Source organism: Oryctolagus cuniculus, chromosome X, assembly GCF_964237555.1.
Source record: "Oryctolagus cuniculus chromosome X, mOryCun1.1, whole genome shotgun sequence".
NCBI classification, from domain to species: domain Eukaryota; kingdom Metazoa; phylum Chordata; class Mammalia; order Lagomorpha; family Leporidae; genus Oryctolagus; species Oryctolagus cuniculus.
The window spans coordinates 118255571-118268820 of record NC_091453.1 but is presented as its reverse complement, the minus strand read 5'-3'; the positions used below and the strand labels follow the sequence as shown (position 1 = coordinate 118268820).

General features: G+C 40.3%; 1 protein-coding gene and 1 pseudogene across 2 annotated transcripts; both read left to right on the top strand.

The window, feature by feature from the left end:
* Positions 1-1727: 1727 nt before the first annotated feature.
* LOC100343604 (josephin-1-like) lies at positions 1728-3818 on the top strand (annotated as a pseudogene).
* Positions 3819-6280: 2462 nt separating this feature from the next.
* Positions 6281-9632, top strand: CXHXorf66 (chromosome X CXorf66 homolog). Of its 2 annotated transcripts, none has more exons than XM_002720517.4 (3): positions 6281-6426; positions 7098-7254; positions 8568-9632. In XM_002720517.4, the coding sequence occupies exons 1-3, from the start codon at positions 6339-6341 to the stop codon at positions 9460-9462; spliced, it is 1140 nt and encodes a 379-aa protein (XP_002720563.1). In that variant the 5' UTR covers positions 6281-6338; the 3' UTR covers positions 9463-9632. The 2 variants fall into 2 exon arrangements, with proteins under 2 accessions (XP_002720563.1, XP_051687557.1); XM_051831597.2 differs by having other exon boundaries at positions 6297-6426; positions 7101-7254.
* Positions 9633-13250: the final 3618 nt, after the last annotated feature.

The following is a 13250-nucleotide window of genomic DNA, read 5'->3' as shown; positions in this document are numbered from 1 at the left end:
GCACTTCCCATCCAGCTTCTTGCTAATGAGCCTGGGAAAGCAGCTAGAGGATGGCCCAAGTCCTTGGGCCCCTATACCCACATAGGAGACCCGGAAGAAACTCCTGGCCCCTGGCTTCAGATCAGCTCAGCTCCAGCCATTGTGGCCATCTAGGAAGTGAACCAGCAGATGGAACACCTCTTTTTCTACCTTTCTCTGTAACTCTGTCATTCAAATAAATAAATCTTTAAAAAATATCAGAAGTACTTTTTATTGTTGACTATTCCACTTGCATGAAACTATCTTCCTTCGGTTTCTAGGATATCACACTTTGCTTATTTTGTTTCCTATCTCTCTGACATTTATTTTTTAATTGATATGCAATAATTGTGCATATTTGTGGGGTACAGTGTGATATTTCAACACATATACTGATCAAATCAGGGTGATTGAAAACCAGGTGATTGTTCTACTTTTGAAACTAAGGAGAAAGCATTGATAATCTCTGAATTACCTGCTGGGTCGTTCTTCCCTTGCCTTGAAGAAGGCAGCATTTTCACAAATAGCTCTATGATGCTATTTTTTAAAAAAGATTTATTTATTTGAAAGGTAGAATTAGAGAGAGACAGAGAGAGGGAGAGGCAGAGAGAGAGAGGTCTTCCATCCTCTGGGTCACTTCCCAAATGGCCACAACCACTTGAGCTGGACCTATCCGAGGCTGGGAGCCAAGAGTTCCTTCCAGGTCTCCCACGTGGGTACAGGGGCCCAAGTACTTAGAGGCCATCTGCTGCTGCTTTCCCAAGTGCATAACATAGAGCTACATTGGAAGTGTAGCAGCTGGGACTGAACCTGGGTCCAAATGTGATGCTAGCACTACAGGTAGAGGCTTAACCGTCTACACCGCAGTGTCACCCCTATGATTCTATTTTAAGAAATCCAACAATCTTTCTTTATTTCATCCTGTGTCATTTCCCTTTGGCTCAAACTGGCAGTTTTCATGCTGAGGTAGCTAGCTAAATCTGTGGTTCACACTCATATTAATCTCTATTAAAAGGCCACTTGCTTTAGGAGCATGTGCCAAGCAAGGGCCACTGATGCCTAGCTCAGATGCTCAAGCCCTCCCCTCCCCCCGCAGAGGGAAGCTCAGCTGGTGGCCTAAGGTGGCCCGCAAGAGGGTGAGAGTCTGCACTCAAGGCATGGAGGGCTGTCCCAAGGCCCCAGTGCAGGCTGTGATCCCATACCACCTGGCCCCTACTAGTTCCTCAAATTGTGCATTGTATTTGCCACCCACGCCTTGTTTCCTGACTCAGTGGTGTCCTGGTTGGAAAGAAATGGGAGAAAAGGAGCCATGTGACTGGCTTCTTTCAGCCCTCCTGTGTTAGTGCCTGGTTGGCAATTGTAGAGAGGAAAATACAGTGAAAAAGCCATGTTTTTTATACAAGGGTGGGAGGGGAGGATGGGGACAGGGAAATAAGATCTTACATTTTTTATATGATTTTTAAAAATTCTGTATTTTAACAGTGATGGAGAAATAAACTAAAAGTTATTTTTCTATCAAGAAAAGAGAAGAGGTGGATTTTTTTTTCCTTTGGATTCCAACCTTTTCTCCTAGTAACAGAGTATAAATCATGGATACCAGAGAATAATGTGGACCTCAGGAATCCTGGACAGATTGAGACACTTCCATCTTCCTCAGGAGGAAAAAGTGGGGGTATTGCTAGCTTACTCTGAAACCTAAAATGAAAAATATGAGTTGTGTGCCTTGGAAAGGCGAAAAGGCCAAATCGGAATCTTTGGAGCTGCCCCAGGCAGCACCCCTACATAAGAAACAGTGCAGGGAGCTCTGTGCCCTCCATGCTCTCAACAATATCTTCCAGGACAGCAATGCCTTCACCTTGGAAACTCTGCAAGAAATTTTCCAGAAGTTGTCCCCAAACACCATGGTGACACCCCACAAGAAGAGCAAGCTGGGAAATGGGAACCAATGTGAATGTCATCATGGCAGCACTTTATTTTTTTTTTTAATTTTTTTTTGTTTTTGTTTTTTCTCATTTTCGATTCTCTTTATATACAGAAGATCAATTTAGCATACATTAAGTAAAGATTTCAACAGTTTGCTCCCACACAGAAACATAAAGTGAAAAATACTGTTTGAGTACTAGTTATAGCATTAAATCTCAATGTACAGCACACTAAGGACAAAGATCCTACATGAGGAGTAAGTGCACAGTGACTCCTGTTGTTGACTTAACAAATTGACACTCTTGTTTATGGCATCAGTAATCACCCTAGGCTCTTGTCATGAGCTGCCAAGGCTATGGAAGCCCCCTGAGTTCACTGACTCTGATCATATTTAGACAAGGCCATGGTCAAAGTGGAAGTTCTCTCCTCCCTTCAGAGAAAGGTACCTCCTTCTTTGATGACCCATTCTTTCCACTGGGATCTCACTCACAGAGATCTTTCATTTAGGTTTTTTTTCCCGAGAGTGTCTTGGCTTTCCATGCCTGAAATACTCTCATGGGCATTTCAGCCAGATCCACATGCCTTAAGGGCTGATTCTGAGGCCAGAGTGCTGTTAGGACATTTGCCATTCTATGGGTCTGCTGTGTATCTCACTTCCCATGTTGGATCATTCTCTCCCTTTTTGATTCTATCAGCTAGTATTTGCAGACACTATTCTTGTTTATGTGATCCCTTTGGCTCTTAGTCCTATATTATGATCAATTGTGAACAGAAATTGATCACTGGGACTAGTGAGATGGCATTGGTACATGCCACCTCGATGGGATTGAATTCAAATCCCCTGGTATGTTTCTAACTCTACTGTTTGAGGTAAGTCAGCTTGAGCATGTCCCGAATTGCACATCTCTTCCCTCTCTTATTCCCACTCATATTTAACAGCAAACACTTTTCAGTTAAGTTTCAGCACTTAAGAATAATTGTGAATTGATTACAGTATTCAACCAAAAGTATTAAGTAGAACAAGCAAAAAAAATACTAAGAGGGATAACATATTAAGCTGCTCATCAACAGTCAGGGTGAGGGCTGATCAAGTCACTGTTTCTCATAGTGTTCATTTCACTTTAACAGGTTTCCTTTTTGGTGCTCAGTTAGTTGTCACCTATCAAGGAGAACAAGTGGTATTTGTCCCTTTGGGATCGGCTTATTTCACTCAACATAATGTTTTCCAAATTCCTAACAGGGATCAGTTTTCAGTTAAAATTTAAACACCTAAGAATAATTGTGTGTTAATTACAGAGTCCAACCAATGGTACTAGAACAAAAAAAATACTAAAATGGATAAAGTATTACATTGTACATCAACCGTCAGGACAAGAGCTGATCAAGTCACTGTTTCTCATAGTGTCCATTTCACTTCAACAAGTTTCCCCTTTGGTGCTCAGTTAGTTGTCGCCGATCAGGGAGAACATATGATATTTGTCCCTTTGGGACTGGCTTAATTCACTCAGCATGATGTTTTACAAATTCCTCGTGGCAGCACTTTAAACCAAAGGCTATGAAGCTTTTGGTGGGACAAGTGCAGAGCTGTCAGTGTTATTGCTCTCACTAACATCATGGGCTTTATCATGAATCTACCCTCCAGTCGGTACTAGGGTCCACCCAAGTTGCCACTCAAAAGGTAGCACTGGATCTGTGTTCATGAGGTGGGGAGGGGCTATTACAACCTCAACTCCAAACTCAAGATGTCCGAGTAAACTGGAGGTGAGAGTGAGCTCAGGAAATTTCTGAAGCATCATTTGTGAGAAAAGAACTGTGAACTTTTGCTGGTGGTACTCAAAGAGGTGGAGGCCCATCTGAGTTGGAGGGCTGATATGTAACAATTCCATCCAGCCTTACCCTCACTTCTACCTTCCAGTCCTTTGTGATATTCTGTGACTTCTACAGTGGGGCTGCCCTTGCCAAACATCTCATCAGGGTGTGTCCCCTTCAGATTTGGCAATACAATGGAATGAATGTGTAAAAGTTGTAAGAACCACTCAGCATTGTTTGCTCCTGGAAAGGAAGGCAGGAAGGAGCTCTGCACACTTAGGGGAAGCTGGGACAGGGTAGGTGGGTCTAAAATCACAGACTTGACACAGGTTCTGTTGGAGTTTTCCACTGTTGTGCCAGATTCACTGCAGACATTGCCTTCACCTTCCCTCTCCTGTTGCACCAGCAGGTCTGAGGATAACAGGAATGCAAAGCCATATGACTGGCTTGAAGGACCCTGAACATAAGGGTCTCTCGGGAAACCATCTCTAAAAACCCAGGAGCAGCACCCTATGCTGTCTCCCGACCTTAACACCACCTTTATCCCCATTTGAAGGGTAGTTTGTAGTTAGCCTCAGAGTTTTATAATGAGGAGTTCACTAAAATTCCAAGCCAGTAGGTGAACCCTGAAGTCTTCTAGTATGATGGATGAGGTAGATACCTCAGAGGATGTGGCTGCAGCCATGCTAGAATTGGCATGGGTGGTTGATTTTCTATACTCCAATTTTGTCCCTGCTATCTCACCATATTGATTTAGGAGGCTCTGGAGCAAAAGACAGCTTTCCCAGACGGCCCACTCTGGAAAAGTCAGAAAAAAAAAATAAGTCAGCTTTTGACATCAAATCCCACTAGTTTGTGATGGAGCTGAGTGACAAAGGAATGCATGGAATAAGAGCAGGCAGAATTGGTAGAAGTGCTGGCACTGCAGGCGGCAGCTTTACCCACTACACCACAGCATCAGCCCCTAAGTTTCTAACATGCCCTTTTCTCTCTCTTTTGTTTAAGATTTATTTATGTATTTGCAAGGCAGAACAATGGTGTTGGAGGGGTAGCAGAACAGAAAGATCTTCCATCTGCTGGTTCACTCCCCAAATGGCCACAATGGCCCTGCTTGAGCCAGGCCATAGCCAGGAACCAGGAACTCCATCCCAGTCTCCCACAAGGGTAGCAGATGCCCAAGTATTTGGGCCATCCTCCGCTGCTTTCCCAGTGTATTAGGAGGGAGCTGGATCAGAAAGGGAGCAACCAGGACTCCAGTGGGATTTAGAACCATTAGCAGTGGTTTAACCTGCTGCACTACAATACCAGCCCCCTAGCATGCACTTCAAAACTCTGCCTCATTCTACTGATCAACCAGTTATGAAAGCTTCCACATGTTTAGGTATCACAGCAGCACCCTACTTCTCAGTTCCAATGTCTCTCCTAGTTTGGGCTGCTATAACAAATGACCATTGACAGGGTGACTTATAAACGACAAAAATTTATTTTTCACAGTTCTGGGGGCTAGAGGTCCAAGAACAACATGCCAGCATGGTTACATTCTCATGTGGCCCCCCGTGGTAAAAAGAACAAACCAGCACTCTGGCCTCTATTATGAGGTCCCTGATTCTATTTTGACCTAATTATCTCTCAAAGGCCGCACCTCTTTATACCACCAAAGTGGGGATTAGATGTCAACATATGAGTTTTGAAGGAATACAAACATTCAATCAATAACAGACTTCAAAGTACCTCTGTGGGGAGCAATCCGGACTAGACTAAGTTGCTCGAATTAGGACTTATTCTATGCATCTGCTCTCCCACAATATGGCGCTGGGAGAGAAGTAAACAGCTTCCGCACAGCTGCCTCCAGTTCAACCAATTAACTGTAGGACTTGCTCCTGATTGGAGAGCAGCGTACTCAGCCGAGTTGGGATTGGCGGAGGAGGACTATAAAGGAGGAGAGAGACGGCATGCACCAGAAACATCTATGGGGAACATCTAAGGGAACCCGTGCAGCCCCCGAGAGAACCGGCCGGCGGTGTGCCGCTCCCCTGCGGAAGTGGGGAATGCGGCCAGGGGGAACTGCCCTTCCACGGAGGTGGAAGGGATAGTAGCCAACCCGGGAAGAACCAGCAGCAAACCCGGGGAGGGCCGAGCAGACGAAAGAACAGCGCAGGGTCCTGTGTCGTTCCTCCACGAAGAGGGGGAGCGACATAATGGTGCCGTGACTCGGATATGAAGCCTAGGCAGGACTTAGTGTCGTTCCTCCACGAAGAGGGGGAGCGACAACCTCCTTACCATTTTATAAGGAGAAATACCTCTTCAATCCTATTTTCCCCTACCTTCTCTAAATAACTTCTCTTTACTTAATAACTTCTCAATTCTCTTGTTTTGAATTTGGTAGCATATTTGATGTGAAGGACAAATAAATAATTAAATCATTTGATAAAATTTGTTCACAAAAGCTTATGGTTCCCCATGGTGAGATTATGTCATCAGAATGTGACGCAAAATGATAGTGATGTCATAAACCTCTAGAACTGTCTGAACCACATAAAACACAGTAGTTGCCTTAGAAGAAGAAACATTTGAACACAGTCCTGGACATGAATCTTTTTATTTATGTCCTACTTTTGTCCATTTGGACAAATAATGGTTTAAACACAAATGAAAGCAATGGATCTTTTACTACAGGTATGTAAATTATGATCTGTTATAGTAAGTGTTCAAGAGTTTCATTAGAAAATATAGCTGTATTTAAGAAATATTTTGCCACTTCAGTGTTACCATTAGTTAAGTTTTCAAGAATTTCTAGCATAATAGTTGATATTTTTACTTTTCTGTGAAAAATCCATGTAAAATATAGGCATAAAGAGTACAAACTTATGGTCTGCCATTTTCCTACTTCACTATCCAATCAACCTCTTCCCAATCTAAATATATAATACTACATGAATGAATCTGGTGTGGAACTTAACACATAGTAAGTTTTTGGCAAGAGTTTACTCTTGTCCCATTCACTTTTCCATCACATACACTCACCTGCACATTAACGTCCAAGTGTACTCACACAAACATGACAGACTAGACACACACACTCAAAAGCCCAGATGATATGGTAAGCAAGCCATGATGTAGGGGTAATACAGATAATAATAGTACAAAGTAGCCAGAGATGCCTCCCAGATTTGACTTCTAGACTGTGGCTGAAGACTAGATAAAGGAAAGAAAATGGGCACACTCTATAGTTTAAAAAAAAAAAGTGATAAATTGATTTCATTGTGACATATAGTGGCAACCCACTATCAAAGCAGAAGAAAACTTGGTTACCAAACACATTGTCTGATAATTTAATCTCTTTACAGCAGCAAAACGCCTTGAATTAACGGAAACAAAAATGGACAATTTTAGAAAACATCTACTCATTGTCATAATTGGTATTATGATCATATCCTTTGTCTTTACTTGCTTTTGTTTTCTCCATTATGATTGTATGAACGATGAGATCTCCAAAGGAGCAACGTAAGTTTTACACCTTTAAATTAAGAATGTAATTGGAATGTGTGTATACATATAGTGAAGGTTTCATTGTTGTTCAGATTACTTAACATTAACTTTAGACTTTACAAAATACCGACCTCTTGTGGGTGGGTATTTTTACTTAAATTACATCAGCTCTTAAATATTCTCAAGTACATTATCAATTTTAGCCTAAATTGTTTCCTATTCAGGGTTCAGCTTAATCCCAGGTTACTAATTCATTAGAAATTTAGTCTAGGAAAAGAGGGCATGAATATCTGAGTAAGATGAGAGAATGAAGAGAGTGAGAGACAGGGGTTGTGCCTCTGTTTTCCAAAGTCAATGAAACATTTTAGATAACATATCAGTTTAATATTTAATAGATGGAAAATTAGTTGCTATTGTTACATCATATCCATCCTGCCTGTCATATATGAGGATACTTCCATAAGTTTATGGAAAATGGAATTAAAAGACAATTTAATAATTTATTAAATTTTAATAGATTATTTTTAAAAGATAAGCAGTTTATTTTGGTACATTTTTCAATCCCATGCATATGAGGAGTTTTCAAAAAAGTTCACAAAAATGCATATTATGAAAAAACGTGCATGAATTTCAAATAGTTTGTCCCAAAATAAACTCATCTTTTAATTCTAATTTTTCCACAAACTTTTTGAAATTCCCTTGTAGGAAGATCAGGCTGATCTTTATCAGCATGAATTTTTAGTGAAAACTTCCTAATCCAAGGAGTGGCTACTAAAATGCAGTAATATTGTTCTATTTCTCTATCTTCAGAAGAATATTATGAACAAATATTCGTGTATAAATAATTTGATATTGTATATATTATAAGAAAACAATGACTTTGGTCTAAAGAGATTCTTTTTTCCTCTGACATGTTATTAGTTTCTGGTTGTGCTATAAAAAGTTTAATTTCTGGAATAAGTAAAATTCTCTGTTTCTCATTCTCTCTTAAGAGTAGATTAGGGGACTGGCATTGTGGCATAGTGGGTAAATAAATAAATCTTAATAAAATAGAGTAGATTTGAAATAACTTTGTGTCACTCCATATATAGACTATATGGTTATCAGATGTGGTTAAAACAGTAAAATATTCCAAAAAAGCATGAGTTCATATCTATAACTTGAGTCATAGCTTTCACCATATTCCAATTCTGTATTCAGTTTTCTTACTATAGCCAAAAAAAAAAAAAAATCAAAGGCCTAAACTGACAGAACACCCTTAGTTTTCTTATAATAGTAATAGGACTGTTCTGTTTAAAATTATTATACTCCAAATTTTCTACTTTCAGGGTCAAGAAAGAAGGTATAGCAGCCAAATCTTCCCTGTCATCCAAAATATCATTCAGCGAATTCAGGCCACTTGGTTCATACAGTCCAGAAAAACAATCCATGCTATCTGGTATTGACAAGTTATCTGGTCCCTTAAGTCCAGGAAAGTCATCCATACCATCTAGTGCAGAAAAGTTAATCAGGTACCCGAGTTCAAGACAGTCATCTATATCATCTAGTGCTGAACCTTTAATCAAGCCATCAAGTGAAAAAAAGTCAAGAAGGCCACCAAGACCCTCAAAATTTCTCAGGTCATCGCACATGGAAAAGTCAAATAGAACACACAATCTAGAAAGGCCATATAAGTTAGCTCATGCCCATAAGCCAGTCAATCAAGGCAGTCCTTCCTATGCAGTCAAGCCGGTCAGGCAATCCCCACCAGCTTATCTACACTGTCCAGCCTGGTCAGCCAAGACAGTGTGTCCATATCATCCACAAAATCAAAGCTTGCCATTTAAGCCATCCATACAGAAATTTTCTAGGCCATCCAGACGTCTTAAACCGAAAAAATCATTGGGTGTAGGCAAGGCAGCCAGGTTATCCAGATCTCTATTAGCCAAGAGTTGCCAATGTTACAAAGAAAGATGCCTTGTTTGCAAAAGTTCTGAGCCTTTAGTCAATGATATTCCCGAGTCAAAGAAGAAAAACACTCAAAAGCTACCTGTTTCAAGTAAAGTGAAGCCTTTTCCCAGATCCTTTCAGAAAGTAGATTCCTGGTACAATGTATACCATGATAATGTGAGTGACAGTGATGTAAGAACATATGACAGTAACGATGACAGTGATAGGGAGATAACCATTATTTGCAACATCAGGTACAATGAAGTCATCCCTGAAGATACCCTAAATAATTAAGAGCTCAAGAAAAATAAAATCTAACTGTGATGGAGCAAACTTATACCAATTATTTTATGCTCATCATCCCTTAAGCTACTGATAGAGGGAAAAATCCACTCATGACCACTATCAAGATCAGTCTTATCCATCACGGAGGTGATTTGTTTTTAAAATAACAATTAAATGCTTAACACAAATTATTATTGTTATTGTCATTGTATTTGAGAAGTATAAGGTTCTGTTGAAATATCTTAAAATTTTTATTTTAATTTTTAATAAGTTTTTAACAGATTCAATGTGATTTGTAGATACAATTCTAAGAATATAACACTATTTCTCTTCTCCCTCTCTCCCTTCCTCCCCCTCCCTCCCTCCTATCCTCTTTCTTTCTCCCTTCCTTTTTTTAAGTTTTTTAGATAATATATTTTAAAATTATGTTACAGTAAAAAGCCTTAATACTTTATCTGGTAACGAGGGTAGGAAACACAGACATTCATTTTCACAGACATCTAGCAAGGAATTGCAAGGTGGCTAACCTGATCTCCTCCTTCCCTTGGATTAGCCCTCAATTGAAGTGCCAATCTAATTACTTTTTAATGCTTATGTGCAGTAATCACAGTTTAATAATGTATTTTTTCTGTAGTGTCCAGTGCTTTTTGGAAATAGCTTTGTGCTGTGGATTGAACGTTTGTGTTCTTCCAAAATGGGTGTGTTGAAACCTGAACCCCTATGTGATCATATTAGGTGGCTGGGCACTTGGGAGTTAATTCGGTCATGAGGGTAGAGCCCTCATGTATGAGACTGATGACTTTGTAAGTGGTTGAAGGGACCAGAGATCTTCCCTTCCATAATGTGAAGGCACAGCAAAACAAACAAACAAACAAAAAACAAAAAAATAAAACCAAAACCAAAACCAACAACAAAAACTTCATTTGTGATCATAGAGCCAGCACTTTCCAGAAAGTGATTCTGCTGGTGATTTGATCCTGGACTTGCCAGACTTCAGAACTGTAAGAAATAAATTTCTGTTGCTCAGAAGCTACCAAGTAAATGGTATTTTGTTATAGCATCTTGGACAGACTAGGGCACTCTGCCTACTTGGCTCTGGCTGAGTTGGGGCTATACTTAAAGTAAGGGTTCAGCCTGCAGTACCCACACACCTGAAGCTCCATGATTATTAATTTCAGTGTTCTAATCTTCATAAGTTTCATCAAGGCGTCTCATTCTTTTTGTTACCTTACAAAATAGTAAAATTCTTAATCCTGATGTGTATTATCTAAAGATTACAGTCAAATTTCTGTTCATCTAAATATTTTTCCTACATGATACTTCCTCACTTTGAATCAGCAGGGGTGGCAAGCCAGGGGAAAACCTTAGAGTCATATGCTCTAACTTCCCCATTGATGAATTGTTATCCTTGCCTTCTTCCAAAGGCATGATTGAAAAGAGCAGGCAAAGTTCTGGATTCCCAGCCTATATTCAAGTAGAATACAGTTTGTCCTATGTAGAATCTAGCAGATAGCATGTATTGAATATGTACTTTTTGTTCAGGGACTATACTAGTCTCTAAGTCTCACTGGCCCTAACATTGCCCTCTAGTTTGCTGAATTCAATAAAAGAACTCACAAGACTCAATAACAGATCACACTCATGGCTAAACCTTATTCCAACAAAAATATGTAGACCAATGAAACAGGAAAATATATACATCAGGAGTAATACAGAGAGGTCAGGCATAGGGTTTTGAGTAGTTCCCTACCTGGGGCCCTACAGGACATGTTTTCTCTCTAGCAGAAAACTACATGGACATGTGCACAATGTCTCTGCACAAAAAATCTGTTCAAATATATGGTTCTTAAGCTTTTATTTTTTTAATTTTTTATTTAGTAAAAATAAATTTTTCAAAGTACAGTTAATGGATTACAATGGCTCCCCCCCCCATAATTTCCCTCCCACTCACACCCCTCCCATTTCCCGCTCTCTCTTCCATTCCATTCACATCAAGATTCATTTTCAATTATCTTTATATACAGAAGATCAATTCAGTATATATTAAGTAAAGATTTCATCAGTTTGCACCCACACAGCAACACTAAGTGTAAAATACTGTTTCAGTACTAGTTATAGCATTACTTCACATTGGACAACACATTAAGGACAGATCCCACATGAGAAGTAAGTACACAGTGACTCCTGTTGTTGACTTAACAATTTGACACTCTTGTTTATGGCGTCAGTAATCTCCCTAGGCTCTAGTCATGAGTTGCCAAGGCTATGGAAGCCTTTTGAGTTCGCCGACTTCGATCTTATTCCGACAGAGTCATAGTCAAAGTGGAAGTTCTCTCCTCCCTTCAGAGAAAGGTACCTCCTTCTTTGATGGCCCCATCCTTTCCACTGGGATCTCACTCGGAGAGATCTTCCATTTAGGTCTTCCTTTTTTTTCTCCTAGGGTGTCTTGGCTTTCCATGCCTAAAATACTCTCATGGGCTCTTCAGCCAGATCTGAATGCCTTAAGGGCTGATTCTGAGGCCAGAGTGCTATTTAGGACATCTGCCATTCTATGAGTTTACTGTGTATCCCGCTTCCCATGATGGATTGTTCTCTCCCTTTTTGATTCTATCAGCTAGTATTAGCAGACAATAGACTTGTTTGTGTGATCCCTTTCACTCTTAGACCTATCAGTGTGATCAATTGTGAACAGAAATTGATCACTTGGACTAGTGAGATGGCCTTGGTACATGCCACCTTGATGGGATTTTATTGGGATCCCCTGGCATGATTCTAACTCCACCATTTGGGGCAAGTCTGATTGAGCATGTCCCAAATTGTACATCTCCTCCCTCTCTTATTTCCACACTTATATTTAACAGGGATCATTTTTCAGTTAAAATTTAAACACCTAAGAATGATTGTGTGTTAATCACAGAGTTCAACCAATAGTACTAGAAGAAAACAAAGAGAAAATACTAAAATGGATAAGGTATTACATTGTACATCAACAGGCAGGACAAGAGCTGATCAAGTCACTGTTTCTCATAGTGTCCATTTCACTTCAACAGGTTTCCCCTTTGGTGCTCAGTTAGTTGTCGCCAATCATGGAGAACATATGCTATTTGTCCCTTTGTGACTGGCTTAATTCACTCAGCATAATGTATTCCAGATTCCTCCATCTTGTTGCAAATGACCGGATTTTGTTGTTTTTGACTGCTGTATAGTATTCAATAGAGTACATGTCCCATAATTTCTTTATCCAGTCTACTGTTGATGGGCATTTGGGTTCGTTCCAGGTCTTAGCTATTGTGAATGGAGCTGCAATAAAGATTAATGTGCAGACAGCTTGTTTGTTTGCCATTTAAATTTCCTTTGGGTAAATTCCAAGGAGTTGTATGGCTGGGTGAAGCTTTAATTAAGAGCCAGTCTCATAGGGACATCATGCTGCATGACCAGCCATGACAACTGAAACTCAGGATCCCAACAATGAAACTAGATACATACCATATATGTTGATGTTTCTGTAAAGCAGTACTGACAAGCTGATATGGCATAGTCCATTGCTCCAGGTGTACAAAACATAACCATCAATGGGCTGGTGTTGTGACACAGTAGGTTAAGCCTCTGCTTGTAATGCAGTATCCCACATCAGATGAAGTGTTGGTTAGAGACCCAGATGCTCTGCTTCTGATCCAGCTCCTTACTGGTGTACCTGGGAGAGCAGCAGAAGACAGTCCAAATGCTTGGGCTCCCTGCCACCCATGTGGGAGACCTGGATGGAGTTCCGAGCTCGTGGCTTCAGCCTGGCCCAGACC

Bases quoted from the DNA above. Each gene is read 5' to 3' on its own strand.
- CXHXorf66 (XM_002720517.4), top strand. From the start codon at position 6,339: ATGAATCTTTTTATTTATGTCCTACTTTTGTCCATTTGGACAAATAAT. The intron at 6,427-7,097 runs GTATGTAAATTA...ATCTCTTTACAG, and splicing joins CAATGGATCTTTTACTACAG to CAGCAAAACGCCTTGAATTA. The intron at 7,255-8,567 runs GTAAGTTTTACA...TTCTACTTTCAG, and splicing joins GAGATCTCCAAAGGAGCAAC to GGTCAAGAAAGAAGGTATAG.